At 49.6% G+C, this 18,440-nt stretch overlaps 1 protein-coding gene across 3 annotated transcripts in view; it reads left to right on the top strand.

The window, feature by feature from the left end:
- The window catches only part of DHDDS (dehydrodolichyl diphosphate synthase subunit), a 33,478-nt gene extending 15,451 nt beyond the window's left edge, over window positions 1-18,027 (top strand). For 2 of the 3 annotated variants that reach the window (XM_058718509.1, XM_058718510.1), the window contains exons 7-15: window positions 830-944; window positions 2,927-3,034; window positions 10,494-13,372; window positions 13,992-14,114; window positions 15,120-15,164; window positions 15,366-15,395; window positions 15,759-15,809; window positions 16,646-16,741; window positions 17,179-18,027. In XM_058718509.1, the coding sequence (XP_058574492.1) occupies window positions 830-944; window positions 2,927-3,034; window positions 10,494-10,733 (463 nt within the window). In that variant the 3' untranslated portion in view covers window positions 10,734-13,372; window positions 13,992-14,114; window positions 15,120-15,164; ... (2 more) ...; window positions 16,646-16,741; window positions 17,179-18,027. The remainder of the gene's footprint in view (window positions 1-829; window positions 945-2,926; window positions 3,035-10,493; window positions 13,373-13,991; window positions 14,115-15,119; window positions 15,165-15,365; window positions 15,396-15,758; window positions 15,810-16,645; window positions 16,742-17,178) is intronic. The other variant, XM_058718511.1, reaches the window with a different exon arrangement.
- The last annotated feature ends 413 nt before the right edge of the window (window positions 18,028-18,440 follow it).

Here is an 18,440-nt window from a genome sequence, read left to right as displayed (position 1 = left end):
CAGACACCAGCCTTGCAAATACCCTCTTTCCATAGTGGCGGTCCCCATTCTGTCTCCATTCCATCTCCTTTCTAAATGTCTGCTTGAGAAAGTAGCTCTAACAAACACAGGAGGGGTGGGCGTATTGCTGTTCTTTTAAATCCTAAGTAATGTGGATTTTTTGCGGTGTTTCAGGGCCCATATGACTTAAAAGTTTTAAAAGATATTCTTTATAATAAATTCCAACAATAACAAAAGTACGTAAAGATAGTCTTTCCTTCTTATCCAACCTTCCAGAAGTGATCACTATTAATAATATGGTGTGTGTCTTTCTAAACTTTTTCTTTGTAGATACATAGATTCATATATGTGAGTATTTGAGTGTGTGCATATGTTTTCTGCATTGTGTATTTTCTGAGGCTTGCTTTTTTCAACGTTAGATCTGAGACATCTTTCCCAATCAGTGCATTTAGATTCATACTTATTAAAAATAGTTGTGTTAGTATTGCATCAAATTGCAGGGTCAGATATGTGCATTTTAAAAAACAAGACGTTTTAAGTGAAGGACGTAGTCTCATAGGTGCATCCGATTTTAGGCCTGTAGTGAAATAACCTTGAGCAAGTTATTTATTTTTTCTTAGCCTCAGTTTCCCTATCTATAAAATGAAGATAGAAATACTTTGTGTAGTTGTGAGGATTCAAATCATGCATTCATTTGGATGTTAGGGTCCTTCTGCTTGTATTGGCTAATGGTGTTCTATAAACTGGGAAGCCTTTAGTATGAGTTCACCACGAGAATAATCCAGAAAGAGATGTGTGCTTATCTTTGTCTCTTCCTCACTCACCTTAGTGATATTTCTGAGTCTCTGCTTGATAAGTGCCTCTATACCAACCACTCCCCTCACCCTGACATCTTGATCCGGACTTCTGGGGAAGTGAGGCTCAGCGACTTCTTGCTCTGGCAGGTAAGTCGTTTGCAACCACCGTTGTGTTTATGTCAGCCTGAAAGCCGTGACTGTGCCCACAGGGCGGATTAAGTGGGGCTCATCCCCACCCCAAGCTGTGCTAATACCAGAGAACGGGGGTTGTGGGGTTGGGGGAATCTGGAGAAGTGTATCCAGACTGTGCCTGGGAACATTTGCTGTCCCTTCCTCATCTGTCCCTGGCTTTGCCAGCCTGGGTGGTTCTTGCTGTCTAAAGAGCCTAGAGGAAAATCAAGGCTATCCAGCTGTGGTGCAGACCTCACTTGTGCCCCTGTTCAAAGCACTGGACTTCTGCCCTGTCCCTGAGCATAAGCTGCTGCCCTGGCAATCTAACAGTTACTTCAGCGCCTCTGAGCTGGAACCTTGCGTTGGGTTCGAGCAGTTCCTCATCTGTCTCCTTCAGACTAATGTCCACGTCTATGCAAGCACAGTCCACAAGGAATATAAACTCCATACGGACTCTTTCTTAGGGGCCTGCTGTTGCCTCTCAGCTCCATTACCCCAGTGTAAGTGGTCCCCCCTAAAGCTCACAGCCAAATCAGTTTGCGTTTGCTGGAAAATCCCCATCGTCTGTTAACTTGGCCCCTAAGTGGCACATGCCTGTAGGAAGTCCTTGTTCAAGGAGAGGTTGGAGGGGCTCCACTTAGAAGCAAGTTCCAGAAATTTTAATGGACTATAGTCTTAAATGATTTAGCTACTGAAGATACTTTCAGCCTTTGGCTTTATTGAAAGAAAGCATGTGCAGCTTACGTTTCTGTGGTCTACTCTGCTGGTCAGATCATGTCTGGAAAGTTTACTCCTGGGCACTGAGTTTTAAAAGACTGCATTGGTAAACTGGAGGACTTAACAGAGCCTGTCAACCTGGATGGCAAGGAATCTGGAACTCATGTCATATATAAGGAATGAGTGAAGGATAGTGGTCTGAAAAAGGGAGGCATGGTGACAGTTTATTCCCTCGGAAAAAAATAGAGTTCCTCCTTTGTGCTGGGAATATGGCAGTGGCCACGTCAGAAATAATCCCTGCTGTCTTCAAATTTATAGTTGGCAAAGGCAAACTGAACAAGTCATTGCAACCTTGAGGACAAATAACAGGCAGCTGTAATCTAGCCTTCAAATATTTGAAAGAATGTCGCTTTGAAGAAGAAACAAACTTGTTCCAGAGAAAAGACCGGAGACCTTGGTAGAAGTTCCAAGGAAGGTGACATTGGTTTTGCATAACAAGCTGTCTGACAACTCAAGTTGTCCCTCTTGAGGCACTGAATTCCTCACTACTGAGGGGATCAAGCAGTGGCTGTCAAGATGTTCCAAAAGGGATTCGTCTATCAGTGATTATTATTAAAGTTCACCCAGCTCTGTAGTCTGTTTTACGTACACGATCTCGTTTAAGTTTCACAGTACTGTAAAAACCAGGTATTCTTATTACCCAGTCTTACAGTCAAGGAGACTGAGGCCCAGAGAGGTTAAGTAACTTGCCTCAGGTCAAATGGATGGTAAATGGTGGAGCTAGGATCCAAAGCCAGGCAGTCTGGCCCCAGAGCCCATGATCTTAACCACTGTGCCCTGCTCTGCTACTTAAAAATAACAACAGCAGCTACCATTTGTTCGTTGCTGACTTTTATCAGACAACATGTCTCCCAGATGACCTCTAAGGGCCAAGAGCCAATAACATAATCCAGATGTTATTTCATCGTCCTAAAATTGGCTCTTAGAAAAATCCTGGTGGGAATGTTGATCTAGTCTTGCTTTAGTTCTGCCTCGCTGCAGGCAGGTGCCTCAGATGACCCCTCCCCACGAGTGAGGTAAATTGGGGCTGGCAGCGGAGGCAGCGGCAGCTCAAGGTGCCTGTGTCAGCTCATCTCCGGGCTCCTGGGTCATGCTCAGCCCGCTCCTTTGGAAGCCTGACCCAGAGGGTGTTCCAGCAACCTGCTACTAAACTATACTGTCTTCCTTCCCCCGCTTACCAGACCTCCCACTCCTGCTTGGTGTTCCAACCCGTTCTGTGGCCGGAATACACATTTTGGAACCTCTGTGAGGCCCTCCTGCAGTACCAGATGAACCATAGCATGCTCCAGGTAAGAGCTCAGGGCTGGTCTGACTGGATGTGAGAGAAGAAAAGGTTAGCATTGATTGACCACCTACAACTTACACAAGGCACTTGCTACTAAGCGTGTTAGTGACGATAGTAGCTACAACCTATTTACTGTGGTCAGGCACTGTGAACATTTTATAGGTACCATCTCGTTGCATGCCCCCAAGATCCCAGTGACGTAGGTATTATCGGCCCCACTCGTGCAAGTGAATCCATCGAAATTATTTTGTTAAGGACACATAACCAATAAGAGACGGAACTGGGATTCAACTTACACATCTTTAGTCTCTTTGCCACAGAAACCCAGGAAAGGCTTCTCAGGGAGCTTGTCCGTTATTCCCTGACGGTATTAAGCTAATCAAAGATTGTAGAAGTGGGAGTATGCGAGATTCAAGCCTCTTCCAGAAGGGATTAAGGACAAGATAGCACTGTCTTTCTATTAGACAAAATTGTGTTCTGCCAAGAGTTGAAGTTCGGCTTTGATCACCAGATCTTGAAACAGGTTTTATTCGGAGGCAGAGTCGCCGGCATCTGATGAGAGTTCTTAATAATCATAATGGGAGTGTGTGTGATGATGGCAGCTAACTTTGAGGGTCTCCTGAGGCACTTCGTTGTTTTCGCGGAAGTTTTCTCATTGAACCCTTCCAGCAATCCCACAGGTTTGGTGTCTTCATTTTCCAAGTATGGAAAGAGAGGGGCAGAGTAACTGTCTCCAGGCCACAGATTTTGGAACCCTTAGCTGGTGCTGGTGCTGGAGTCTAGAGAGATAATGGCCAGGAGGAAACAATGATGTTAAGTCAAGGCTTCTTAATCCTCTTGGAGAATCTGATGAAAACCGTAGACCATCTCCCTAGAAAAGTTGCATAGATCACACCCACCATGTGGCATTTTGCGTAGGATCCTACCTATCACTGAAACACTTAGTTCGCATAACCCCTAGAACCTGTCCGTGAATCCCAAGTCCAGAATTCCTGGAATAAGTCCGTCAAATCATGAAGCTTTGGTCATATGCTTCGTCAGTGTTCTCAGAATATGAGGAATTGAAAGAGGAAGTTCTGTTGAAGTAAAAGGAAAAACAACAGTCTCAATTATCCACCCTCGGTGGGGAAGGAGTATCAGAATTTTCTACATGACCAAAGCTCCTTTAAGAACCAAAATTTGTGTCTATCCTTTTTGTTGTTCTATCCTTTTTTGATGGGAAACTTTCTGAAATGTGTCTTGTACATAATCCTTGACACCTATCTACCAGGCCCTTGCTAACGATGATGATGATTAGAATAATCACATTCTAGTGATGCTAATAATGATAATGGCAACTGCCGTCTTGAAACACTTCCTTGGACAGCGATGCCCTTGAAGGGGGGACTGTTTGCCCAAGTTAGATGCTCCCCAAATACTTGGCTTTGGGATTTCTTGTATGCTTTTGTACATCTTCCATCTTTTTTTTTACCAGTCAAGAGGCTAATTTTGGCAGCATCCCACCTTCTCTTCCTAGTTACTGATTTAAATCAGCTATAGGCAAGGAAACCAGTCAGTCAAGCTTGTTAGAAATATGTCTATGAAGTAAGAGTAAACGGTCTCTGAAGCCCAGAGAATTCCTGGTGCATGAGCTTTTGCGTATGGATATTCTTATCTCTGGTTTGGCTGTTCAGAACCCTTTTATATAATTTCGGGTTTCTGAGATGCTTTCCCACATGGCTGTCAGAGGACTCAATTTCATTCATTGCATTCTTCTCTAGTGCCTAGTATAAGTCAGGTACTAGAGAGTCCCTACCTTCGTGGAGCTTATAATCTTACTTGAGGAAGATAATAACCTAGTAAACAAATATGTAAGATTATTTCAGATTGTGATAAAGCCACAAAGAAAGTAGAGTGGTGTGCTAGTAATAAAGAAAGCAAGAGATCCTGAATGGAGCAGCCAAGGAAGTCCTTTCTGAGGAGGTGGTTTTTATGCCATGATATAAAAGATGAGAAGTAGCCAAATGTGTGAAAATCTGAGGGTAAGGAATTATTCTCTACAAAAGGAACAGCAGTGCAAGGATACGGAGGTTATCAAGTTTGGGTCGTGGAAGAACAGACAGGCCAGCCTGCGTGAGAGAGAAGGGTGTGGGGCAGGCTGGGAGGGAGTCAGGCCTCTGGTTATATAGAGCCTTGTGGGCAATGGCACCGCAACTGAAGAATTTCGATCAAAGGACTGACAGGATCCGATTTACATTTTGTAAAAATCACTCAGGATTTTCAGGGAGGCAGGAGTCAAGGACCAAGCTCCTACAGTAGTCCAGGTGAGAAAATGTGCTTCGAGGCGGGGGGTGGGGGTAGGGGGGGAGTGATGTAGGGAGGGGGAGGGCTGAGTGGACCGAGATGGGGAAAAAGAAATGTGAAAACAGAAACAAATGAAAGTAACTCTAAGTCAATAATATAACCCATAGAGAAAATAATTCAAGTTACGTAACCCAAACATAGTTCTCTACCGTACATCTTTAGGGGGATGTATTCTAAGGATAGTACAAACCAAAAGGAAATTTAAACATTATTTAAGAGGTTTTTGTTAGTGATCATGTTGATGATGTAAGTCTGAAACTCTTATGTATCCTGGAGGATAAAACAAATGAATACAAATATTAATGTTACCAGGAACCAAGACATCTAGGCTTTGGCCTGGGCAGCTGGGGGGGAGAGTTCTGCTGTTTTCTGGGGTGAGGGGGGACGTGTTCAAGGACGACTATTAAGAGTTCTGTCATATACCTGCGAATCATAACCGCAAACATTTACTGAGTTCTTACCACGTCAGGCATCCTTGACATAGATTCTATGTAGTACAAGAAGGTAAGATACTGACGTTACTGGTGCAGTTTTTAAAGTGAGGAAACCAAAGTTCCAGCAGAAGTACTGACTGTCCTGACTCTTTAGCAGCCCCTTTGGGGATCCTGGCCAGGCTTTCTCTACCCAGGAGTCCTCAGAGCTCTGTTCCTAGAAATCTTAGCACCTCAGCAGAAGCTGAGGGTAGATTCCAAACTAACAACATCCTCGCCAGTCTGGCCTCGGACCAGGTTGCTGATCTTTCCAGTGTCTCCCTTCTGTGTACCCTGTATTGTATGACCAAACTGGATTCTTCTTCCCGGTTCCTTGTTCAGTTTTCCGCCTCCATGTCTGTGCTCCCGTCCCATCTCCCAAATTCCCACTGTTAAAATCTGGGCCGCCGTAGCTCTAAGCCCAGCACGGTGTGTCTTTCTTCCTGCAGGAAGCCAGGGCAGAGGGCAGGAAAGTGGCATCTACACCTAGAGCAGCTCACTGGGATGAGCGTACCTGGTGCGTGTTAAGGGACGCAGAGAGTCAGCTACAAGCTGTTTGGGGCCAGACCTTGGTATCTGAGGGGACCTTGGCAGTCTCCAGGTGATCACCCATCGGCCCTAGAGAATGGGGGCTGGCAGAAGGAGCAAATCTTGACTCAGATGCAGTAGGACAGGGAAAACATCAGCAGGGGAGGGGGGCTGGCAGTGCAGAGCCTCTGATCCTCAGTTACAAGCTGCATGGTTGGAAGGTCCATAAGGGGTCACTGAAGTGTTTGTTTCACCTAGTCTGTAAGAATGGTGTTGCAGAAGATACATGTTCCCACTAAACTTCCTTTTTTTTGGTTTTAAGTTTATTCATTTTTGAAAGGGGGGAGGGGCAGAGGGAGAAGGAAGCACAGAATCCGAAGCAGGCTCCAGGCTCTGAGCTGTCAGCACAGAGCCCGATATGGGGCTCGAACCCACGAACCACAAGATCATGACCTGAGCCAAAGTTGGATGCTTAACCGACTGAGCCACCCGGGCATCCCCTCCACTGAACTTCCTTTGGTGCATTTGTCAGAGATTAAACACAAGGCTGAATCAGTCAACTATTTTATTTCTATTTTATTTTATTTTATTTTATTTTATTTTATTTTATTTTATTTTATTTATTCAGGTAGTCACTATCTTCTTCTTAGGAAAAGTTAAAAGCTTGAACTATCGTCTCAGACATTCCTGTCTTTGAATCATGGCGCTGCCTACTAGTTCTGTGACTGACTGTCACCCTTCAGGGTATCATTTTCCTCCTCTGTAAAACGAGAGGAGTAATGTTAATAATAATACCTACCTCACTGGTTTGTGATAGGGTTCAGTAAGCTAATACACTTAAAGTACTGAGAGCAGAGCTGGAAAGGAGTTCCTTTTCAGAGAACGGTGGCCAACATCATTCCCCACGTGTGTCTCCGAGCTCTTCATCGGAGTTCTCCTGTCTCCAGAAAAGCCATAGACTCAGGGCACCCTGCTCATCCTGTCCCTGGTAAAGTTCCCTAGGCAGGGAGCCCCCGGGGGTGCTTCAGTACATTGTATTTCTGGCAGGGGTAGCTGTCTCAGGCAGCCCTCAATAATGCATCCCCCGTGCTACTGACCTCGGCATGTCGACTGTGGCAAGTGAGGACTTACGGGAGGACTTGTCATTGGCTAATGAATGTTTTGAAACCAAATGCCTGCAGCCCAGGCCCAGGCAATGTAGTGGAGGACTGAAGGATTTATGTGCTGGGGGGCTATTACGTCTTGTTCCCTCACTCTGCTGAGGAGAAAACAAGAGCAGAGAGGCTTAATGCCCAGGAGAGATTTAGATGAATAGGTTAGAACCCCATTTCTCAAAGCAAGCTCCATGGAGCTCTTGCACCAAGACCGCATAAGGTCTGTACAAAAAGTCTCTAAGGAAATTATTAATGCCCTGACTGGCCATTATACAGGGACAGTGGGCAGTATGGTCAGGGAGAGAGAAATTGACTATTAGGACTTCTTGAGCCTGGATTTTCTGACACTGAGTACCTGAGAAGACTTAGAACACCTCTGAATTGTGCAGGTAGATCCAGAGCATTTGGAGGCTGGACAGACAGGCATCCATATGCAGGCCGCTGGTTCTCCACTCCACCCCTAGAAAGTGCAGCTTATCCAGAGGCACAACACACGTTTCCCATAGACCTCTCAAGAAGCTCCCGTAATGGAGAAACCAACAGAGGGAACTTTATCCCTCTGTGTAACCTAGGCCAAGTCCCTCCCCACTTTGGTGGCCTCAGTGTCCTTGTCTGTACAGTGGGGAGGTGGGACAGAATGTCTTAAGGATCTCCCCCGGCTGTGTCATCTTAACAGTGAATCACTGATTCCTGGCAGTTAGGGGCCAGGCTCTCCCTTGACTGCAGTCTCTTCCTTCCCGGCGCTCAGTCTGGAGCTTGCCATTCAGAAGAAGCCTGTGCCTCACACGGTGACTTTGCACACAGCATGTTTTCCTCCCTCTGTGGCCAGGTGCTCCCCTCCTTTCTGGCCTGCCGGAACTTACCTATTTAGCTCTGGCTGCAAGCAGTGATAATGGAAGAGCAGCTAACCATCAATGCCAGCCGTGGGTCAGGCGTTCATTTCCTCATCCTTCCTCAGATTGCCCATTGTGCAGAGGACTCACTCTGGCCTGGTCAAGCTCTTCAGTCCATTCCGTGTGTCTTTGCCACTATTCTCACTGACCGATGCCCGACCCTCCCCCCCCTCGGCCCCCGCGCCCCCGCGCCCCGGCACCATGCACCCCACCTTTATCCAAATCGTCCGTGTTGCTTCATGTCCAGCTCGGATTCTGTCTGTCCATGAGGCGTCACTGTTCCTTGACCTCCATCAGCCACAGTGTCTCTCTTTGAGCTACATCGCCCTTTTTCTTGCTTCTCTGATGACCCTTACACATTCTACCTAGTATTATGGGACTTTGTATATAGATCTGTGTCCTCATCGGTCCACAAGCACGTGGATTGCTGAGACCGTATCTTGTACGTCACACACTAGTAAGGTCCTGTGTGCAGGACCCAGGTTTCCTCCTGACCAAGGCCAGGAAGAAGCCCTTCCAGCAAGACGGGAGGCATTCACAGCGACCTCTCAAACCCATTTTAGTCTTTGTAGCTCCACATGTGAGTTCATCACCCTAACAGAAGAGTACCCTTGGATGCCTGGGTTCATGCAGGACCCTAGGGAGGGATTTTCCAGAATTTCCACTTGTCATCTTTATTCATGCAGTAAATCTTTATTGCTGAGAGACTCTAGCAAATCACTTCCCCACTCTGAACTTCCAGGTCCATCTCCAGCAGATAAAAAGTAGCTCCCGTGTGAGGGTCAAGTGCTTGTGCACATGTAAGATATTCTTTAAAGGGGGAAGACAGAGCAATCCAGGTTTACAGGCTGAGCAGGACACAGACAGGTACACAAATATGGTAATACAAGGTAGACTGTGGTAAGGGTCATCAGGGTATGAAATGCCAGGTCGGCAGCAAAGTCTAGTTTCTCACACATGGAATAGGTCTGGCAGAAGGAGCTCTGGTGCAAAGGCTCTGCGGCCGGTTAGGACAGCAGGAGCAGAGCCCATCAGTGAGGCACAGCAAGGCCTTGGTTCTGCTCCAAAGAGATTTTCCCCTCTCCGGGAGCATCTCCCCTGCCGTCCTGGGATCATCTGGCCGGCCGATTAAGTATTTCACAAGTACAGGGCACCCAAGTGCCGGAGAGGAAAAGCCACACAGTCTCTGCCTTTTAGGAGTTTGTCTGAAGATACGTAAACATATGAGAAGTGCTGCCAGGGAGCACGATCGCCTGTGTGAGAGCTGGTTCCAGGAGTCCAGGGTGCTCTGCCGAGCCTTCAAGTGCTGAGTTTCTAACAAAAAATGGACTATGGACACTAAAACCTATTCTACTAGGCAGAAAACAGCAAGTGGCTTAAGAGAGCGGAACCCGTTTCTCACAGTGTTCATAGGAGGATCATTTGCTGTTAAGAGTCAGGCCAGTCTTTATACAGGAGGCAAGTTTGGAGCCAAACTCTGAAAAACAGCTTAGGGAGCTGGGAGGACGGCACCTTTAGAATGACCTGGGAAGCCAAAGGAAATGACCCAGCGGACCTGCCCCAGGCAGCAATAGAGCCTTCCCAGCAGCAGAGAATAGACAATAACTTGTGAAATTGCTGTTTCTGTTTGAGAGCCTGCTAATATGCTAGAGAGGGTTTTGCATATATTATCGCTAATCCTTAAAACTCTTCAAGGTAGGCACATCCCCCACTTTATAGATGAAGAAATGAGGTTAGGAGAGGATTTGCCCAAAGCCACAAAGCTAGTTTGTGGGGGAACCAGAAGTCAGACTCATATTTGCCTGGTTCCCTTCCAAGTGTGAACCTGAGAAGAATTTCAGGAAATACAGAGGCTCCCACCCAAAACAAACCAAGATGGACCCAGAGCCCCCACGGCCGTGCTTATACATCATGGGCACCACCTCTGCACACCTACTCCCAAGCTTTTCCAAATCTGGTACAAACTCCCCATTGTTCCGCTTAGCTTGGCCCGCCTGGTGCCCCACCCCCTACCTCCTCCATCCCAGTTCACTCACACCTAAAAAATGATCTCCCAATCCCTGCTTTTCCTCTAGCAGAAGGCCCGAGACATGTATGCAGAGGAGCGGAAGAGGCAGCAGCTGGAGAGGGACCAGGCCGCAGTGACAGAGCAGCTGCTGCAAGAGGGGCTCCAGGCCAGTGGGGACGCCCAGCTCCGACGGACACGCTTGCACAAACTCTCAGCCAGACGGGAAGAGCGGGTCCAAGGCTTCCTGCAGGCCTTGGAACTCAAGCGGGCTGACTGGCTGGCACGTCTGGGCACTGCATCAGCCTGAGTGGGGCTGGCCTCCTGCCACTTTGCCCTGCCCTCTGCCTCCAGGGCCCCACTCCCCTTTCTTTTCTTGGTGAAAGGCACCTCCTTCCTAAGGATGAACTGTGTTTCCTTTACTTTGCAAGGGAGCCCCAGAGGCCAGGTCTGCTGGCCAGAGATACGCCTTTTGGGCCGCCCGGGACAGTGGCCCCTGGGGAGGACTGAGGGGATGGTCTCCCACAAGTACACTAAACCCAGCTCTGGTCACCTGTAGCTTTGGAGAGCAGGGAGCCCCAGTTCTTCGCTGCCCGCTCCTTCCGCCTCTGCCACCTCTACCTGTGTTCTAGATGCATTTCACTTTTCCACCAGCACATCCTTCAACATAACAGAATTTCAGGGAGGAGGTCTCCCCAAAACCCTGGCCCTTTACCCATCCATCTTAGCCTTCCACCCGACTTTCACAAAAGATTTGGCCCCACCTTGGATCTGCTGGTAAATAGCTAATAGGCAGCCAGCGTTATTTGGGCAAGGGAGGGGAGGGAGAGACAGAAAGAAAATTTGCCCATCTGCTGCTCCTCCCCCTGGGCTCTCCACCTGGGATTTGCTATTGAATCTCTACCCCCTCCCACCACACAGTGCTGATTGCTCACTGAAAGGCTCAGCGCCCCCAATGGCGCGCAGAAGCCAGGCGGGTGATTACAATCCAATTACCTATTGTCGACTCAGCCCACACAAGCTTTTCTCCTCCTCTTGCAGGGCACGGGGCCAGGCTCCACGCCCCTGTGCGACCAGCCCCCTTCGTGGCCACAGGGTAACAGGAGGGCCTCTAGGCCCTGGTGAATCTAATCCACCACAGGCCTCCTTCCCCGGAACACCTCACAGGACCCGGAGCAAAGGAACAAGCACTTGTCCCAACTGACTGACGCCTGTCCTCACCATCTCAGACTCTGCTTCCCACGGCCTCAGCCTTTGAGGCTTCTCTTGTTTTGGACCTGGCCCCTTAAGTCCCCCCGAGACGATTTATTCTCCGCGTGGCAGAGTCTCAGCTTGTTAGGGCCAGGGCTGCCCAGCAGGGAGAAGGCCAAGTCAAGGGCTGTGTCCTCTCCCTGCCAGGCCTTGCTTCGGAGCTGCTGAGAGGATTAGTGCCTTTGAAGAGCTGTCTGCCTGAGCAACTCTGCTTCAGGTGCCTGGAGCAGCAAGCACCAGCCTTTAACACCGACCAAACACCACTCCGTTTAGCCTTCCCATTTCACTTTCTGCGAACTGTTTCCCCAGCACCTCCCTCTAGGGGAGAGGTGGGGTCTTGCAAGCAGTGCTCAGAGCATAGTCTTTAACCCCCCACTGCCCTGTATTCCAGTCTCCTCTTCCCCTTCCTGTGCCAGTATACCTGGCACAAGAGACCCCTTGGCCATCATCCCTGCTCCCAGAATCAAACAAATGCCAGACACTGCGATTGAGAAGCCAATCAATGCACCCTTTGGCAAGCCCCCCACACACACCTGGCATTCCCCACAACCAATCCCTGGCACAGGGTTCCCAGAGAGCAGGTGCTGTACATTTTCCAGCTTTACAATGGGGCTGTTGACAGCCTTAATTAGGGAGGCATGAATTATGCGGCTATAATGCAGAGCCCTACAATTAAGGCGGGAATGAGGGGCTGGAGGCAACAAACGGAATCTGCCCAGTGAGCATGGCTATTGAGTCCTGTCTCCGTTCTGTGTCCGACTTGCCCCAATATGAATGGGGTACAGATGATTAACGGAGCTGGCATCTCTTTGGCCTTAGGTCCTGTATTCTGAGAAAGAGACACAGAGTGGGATGGGTAGGGGTGGAGGGATCACCACTGCCAAGGAGCAGGGGCTGCAAACAGTGGATATGAACTCATTGTGATTGTTTTCTACCGGTAGGATTTGTACAAACCGGCTCATCCTTTGCCTCAAGAAACTAAGTGGGACCTATTTAAATGTCTCACCTGTGAGCCAATCCCCCACTTGAGGATATTGTGTTCTTGTGTTCTCCTGGGTTTCAAATAGAATTTTAAACATTCTTAGATGTATAACTTGTTTACAAATAGTACAGCAGAGGGAACACCTTGTTTTGCGGCTGCAATGGCCTGCCCTCTCGCAGGTGCGCTTGGCGACCTCCAGAATCCTCAGCTTTGGGGGCGCGTGGGGTGGGGGAGCCAGTGGAAGAGCCCTTTGCCATCGCAACACCTGTTCCTCTACTTGTTTCCTAATCCCCGGACTCTCTCCTCCACCCTCCTTGTCCTCGCGCAAGTGAGAGGAAGCCAGCCTGCCAGTGTGGAAGGAGGGATTTCGCCAGCTGCGTTTGCAGCGCCCAGGCTTGGTGGCCGCGTCGGGTGGGGGCAGCTGAGCTTGATGTCTCCGGAGCGGGTGGAGCATAGGGGGAGGGGAGTGCTGGTAGGCCTAGGCGGCTGCTTTCCGTCATTCTGTGGCGGGGTCTTGAGGTCCGCGAACACAGGGACCTAAGGGAGCCACCCGACAGGCTTTGGGGTGGGGGGGCTTCCTTGGCATTTGGGGAGGCGGCTGAGAAACGGGTGCTGAAAGGACAGCTCCTACCTGCCCCACTGCGCCCGAAAGGGACCTCGGCGTGTCAAGTCTCCCCCTCGGACCCCCACCCCACCTCGAGTGGACCGCCTTCCAGGTGAGGAGCACGAAGGGATTCCTTGGAGTGGCAGCTTGGAAGGATGCACGTCCGGCTGCGCCAAGCTGGCTTCCCCGCTCTTTCCCCACTTCAGCGTCAGCCTTGGCCCTGGGAATTGCAGCCTGTGCCTCCAAGCCGCGCGCTTCCTCCCGCCTCCGGCGGAGAAGGGTGGTGCGGCCAGGCCTCTAAAACCCTTCTTCTGGGGCCCCCAGCGGGAACAGGAAGGAAAGCGGCCGAGATGCGCCCTAAGTGTCGCATGGCTTGGAGAAGTGGGTAGCTTGGTTGCATAAGGTGGAAGGAACTTGGTAGTTTGCAAGAGCCAGCTCTTGGCGGGAGCCGAAACGCAGAGCCCGCCGACTCGCACACACTCCCCCCCTCCTCGTTTATTGCCTTCGACGCGCGCCTCCCCCACTGCGCCCCCACCCCCTAGGCGCGCCGCCGTCTCGCGCGCCCTCCCCCCCCCCCCCCGTACCCCCCTCCTCACTCCCTCCAGAGGAGGTGAGTTTAAACCCCGCCCACGTGACCCCAGCTGGGCCAATGAGCGGCGGCGGGAGGTGAAATCCGGTTCTAACCGGTCCGGGGCTCCCAGCGCTATAAAAACTTTATAAACCCCCCGGAGCCCGAGCAGTGTGAAGAAGAGGAGGCGAGAACGACCCCCGGACCGGCCAAAGCCCGCGCGCCGCTGCATCCCCGCGTCCAGCGCCTACGTCCCGCCGCCGTCGCCACCATGCCCAAGAGAAAGGTACGTGGCGCGAGGGCCCTCAGGCGCTGGGCCGCCACTGCCGCCGCCACCACCGCTGCTGCCGCCGCTGCCGCTTCCCCGGCTTTGGGGCGCGAGGATCGGCACCGGTCCGGGACAGGCTCAGGCGCCCTACACAGGAGCTCGAGACGGTGTCAGGCTGCCCCGGGCTAACCCTGCGCGGCTCGGCTGCCCGCGGGCGCCAGAGGCCATATTGGAGGAGCGGCGGCCGCGGCGGGAGGAGCCATGTTGGCGGCTGTTTATCCCACTCCCCTCGGGCTCGACGTGCCCGCCCCGCGCCCCCTCCCCCATCGCCATGCCCCCTCCCCTCCCCGCGGGCGGGCAATTCAAACCCGAAAGGGCGGGAAGACGGCGCTCGGGTTTGGCGGGCGGGGGAGCGCGCTGCCGCCAAAAAACCGCCGCCGTGAGGGGGCGGGGCCCGTGTCCCTTGGGGCGGGGCTTCGCAGTGTGGCCCCGCCTCCGCCCACGGCCCCGGCGCACGAGACTCGCGCCGGTGCGCGCCGCTGCCGCCCACGAGTTCCCCCGGCTGCGCGCGCCTCCAGTCTCCCGCCCTCGACGGCTGCTATGGTAACGGCGCCCGGGCCCCGCCTCCGGAGGGGTTTGTTTGCACCATCTGCAGCTGTTGCTTCTCCCTGGCGCGGCGGCGCGGGCCGCGCTGCTCCGCGCTTCTCGCTCCGGTTTAGCGCGCGCCGCCCGGGGCGGCTCGACGGAGACTCTGGGCAGGCTGGGGTCCGGGGACCCGCTGTCCCTGCGCTCTCTGGGCCACTTCGGGCGCGACGCTTACACAGAAGAGCAGTCCGCTCTCCGAGCACTTCGGGCAGCGTCACGGGAGCTGGGGATGCTAAGACCGGAAGATTTGCGTGTCCTAGAGAAGTTGTGCGCAAGGCTTTCCCTTCAGTTCTTTCCTTTGGGATAATTAAGCTTAGAGAGTCCTTAAGAATGGCCTCAGAAGCTACAACTTTGTTAGGTCTTGTTTGTTTTTTATAGGCTGAAGGGGATGCTAAAGGAGATAAAGCCAAGGTGAAGGATGAGGTAAGTCTTTCTTCGTCTCTTTTCTGGAGTCTTAACAAAGCCTTTGGGCTCCTTTGCTTAACCATACCCCTAGTGCTGAATTACCCTAAGCTCCCTCCTCTTCTGTCATCTAGAACAAACGGATTTTTTAATCTTAATAATTTTTCTTGAGTGGTTCAACTGCCCTATTTCTAACTTTTTTAATTTTCGTTATCTTAATAGCCACAGAGAAGATCTGCAAGGTTATCTGCTGTAAGTGTCTGCTGTTAAATTATTGTGTTTATCCCTGCAACTAAAAAAGCACTAAGAACAATCTCCTTTTGTGTCCCATGGGTTTGGGTCAGTGGCTGGTTGTGAATGATCCGCTCTATTGTGGACGCTCACCCATTTGATACATTTGCTGGTTCTGAAATGCCGGTGGCTGTAGCGAGAGCGGGACACTTGCGTGTGTTAGTTAAGTGGGTTTCTGAAGACCGGATATTCCAGCTGAAAGCCAGCCTGAAAAACTTTACGAGATAAGAGAAACTTCTGTGCCAGTGGTACCGTGGTTTGGGGATGGGTTGTCTCTTTGGTCCACCATACTAATAGTGTCGTCTTCTTTTTCTGAAATAAAAGAAACCTGCTCCTCCAAAGCCAGAGCCCAAACCTAAAAAGGCCCCTGCAAAGGTGAGTGGAGCGGAGACACCAGATGCTTCTAGGTGTTGCAGAACGCTGTGCAGTTTCCCATGTTGCTGACAGGAGTACTGCTGTAGAACAGCGTCCCCTTTGGCACAGACCTGAGCTGTGAGAAAGTTAATTTGGACAGGGAATTAAAATTATGTCGGGGGGCGGTCTCGGTGGCTCAGTCGGTTCAGCGCCTGACTCTTGATTTCGGCTCAGATCACGATCTCACAGTCACGAGATGGAGCCCTGCGTCAGGCTCTGCGCTGACAGTGTGGAGCCTGCTTGGGATTCTGTCTGTCTATCTCTCTCTCCCCACTCTCCCCTTCTCGTGATCTCGTCCGCTCTCAAAATTTTTTCTTTTTTTTTTTTTAATAAAAAACGTTGGAATTGATCATTTTCACCAAGTGAGGTCTGTCCTTCAGTGTCTTAATTCAGCATCATGGTGACACCCCATTAATGGATCTTCTAAATTGTTTGGCTAGCTTGCCTTATTCCTGACGTTTGTAATGTTTTCTAATCAAGAACTCTTATCAGAATAAAAATACGTGAACAACAAGAGTCAGGGAGAATGTCCTCCATTTAGAGGAAATTGTACATTTGAAACCCAAGTATTTTTATTTACTTAGTTATTTTTTACATCCACATAAAGACACATACACTTAAAGACCACAGTAAATGATAGATAATTTGGCCTTACCAGTGCGGAGGGGTTTATAGGTTTTGTGTGTGTGTGTTTTGATAAATAATCCTACTTCTTAACAGAACTTTACAGACAATATCCTGCTAATATGAAGTTAGAAGAAACTGCTTTTTTTTTTTTTTCTCCCTCCCCTTTTTAGAAGGGAGAGAAGGTACCCAAAGGGAAAAAGGGGAAAGCTGATGCTGGCAAGGATGGGAATAACCCAGCAGAGAATGGAGATGCCAAAACAGACCAGGTATGACTGCCGTTTCACTTTTTGTTAAGTCTGCTCTGAATCAGTTAGTGATCCCAAAAGCTTTTATGGCCTTTCTTCTGTGTCTCTCGCTTGAAGTATGCTTTTCAGTCCAGAGTTCGCTTGTGGTTTTTCTCTTAACTTAAATTCTGGATTCTTAAAACCTTTGCGGTCCAATAAAGGGCACTGTAGTGTGAGATCCTTGTCCTAAGCTCCTGCTACACCGTAGAGTTTTCAAGCTGGGAATAAACTCCAGTCTTCTAACGTGCCCCCTTTCCCAATTTTACAGTAAGGTCCAGAAGGAAAGTTACCTACCAAGGTAACCAAGGATCTAGACCCCAAACTTGGGCCTGGGAGCAAAGTGATGCTAGGGATGGAATGTGAACGCAACTAGTTTTGCAATCTACAGGTGGTAACGTTTATTAATCTTTTTCTTCCAGGCACAGAAAGCTGAAGGTGCCGGAGACGCCAAGTGAAGTGTGTGCATTTTTGATAACTGTGTACTTCTGGTGACTGTACAGTTTGAAATACTATTTTTTATCAAGTTTTATAAAAATGCAGAATTTTGTTTTACTTTTTTTTTAAGCTATGTTGTTAGCACACAGAACACTTCATTGTTGTTTTGGGGGAAGGGCATATGTCACTAATAGAATATCTCCGAAGCTAGATTGATTCAAGGGGAAGAACACCATTCCCTTCTAGTTCTGAGAAACTTCCTCTTGGTTCCCAGGAGGAGCAATTCCTTGATGTTGACACACATTAGCCACCTTGGCACAAACGCCTTGTAGGGTGGAAAATCTAAAATTCATTTTTTATGTCCTTTTCTCCCTCTGCCTTCAACATAGACTTGACTCCCTTAAACCCAGAGACCTGTTGGAACCTGACCCCAAGAAATGGTTCCCAGTATGTCAGGCAATCTGGACTTTACAGTGTCACCATGGAGATGGCATCCCTCAAAAGAGTTCCTTTTTTAGCTTGTGGAGCTTCAGATTGATAATTCTGCCATTTTCATTTCATTTCCTGAAAGTCAGGGTCGGCTTGTGAAAAGTTGTTAAACAACATGCTAAATGTGAAATGTCAACCCTCACTCTAAACTTTCCCTGTTCAGAGCATCAAATGAAGATTTCATTGGGTTTTATAGTGGCTTTCTGATTTTGGTAGTCCATTGAAGAAGGGAGTTTGAAAGTTGTTGTATACTGTTAACGATTGTCTGCCCATGTCCTGCCTGAAATACCATGATTGTTTATGAAAAGTATCTTTAATAAAGCTGGATACAGTTTGGCTTGGAATGCTGCCTCTAATCTTTTCCCAGGAGTGGGGGAGCCTGGTTTCTCCAGGTCTCTCGGGACAGGATGCATTCTGGTGTGAGGTGTGGAGGTTTCAGGGATGGCCATTTCTGGTTTTGAGTCCGTCTGTAGGTGGAGAGCACAGTGTTAGGTGGAGTTAGGAAAACTCCCTGCAGTGGACTGGGGGTGAGTGGCTGGGAGCAGAGGAGTGATTTCTGTACTTGCTTCTGAAGCGTATTTTTAAAGGCAGAGTTTTGGATGGAGCGGAGGTTGTGGCCTGGTAGCTGACAGCAGAAGAGCCTTTCCACTTCATTCACATTTAAAGTCTCTAGAATGAGAAAATGAATAGGTCCGGCTCTAGTCCTTGTGTCGGGGGAAAGTGCTTCTGTGTCTATACACAGCTGGCCATTGGGTGT

The sequence above is a fragment of the Neofelis nebulosa genome, chromosome 2 (assembly GCF_028018385.1).
Source record: "Neofelis nebulosa isolate mNeoNeb1 chromosome 2, mNeoNeb1.pri, whole genome shotgun sequence".
In the NCBI taxonomy this organism is placed as follows: domain Eukaryota; kingdom Metazoa; phylum Chordata; class Mammalia; order Carnivora; family Felidae; genus Neofelis; species Neofelis nebulosa.
Note: the sequence above shows the minus strand (reverse complement) of the source record. Positions and strands in the feature narration are given on the sequence as shown.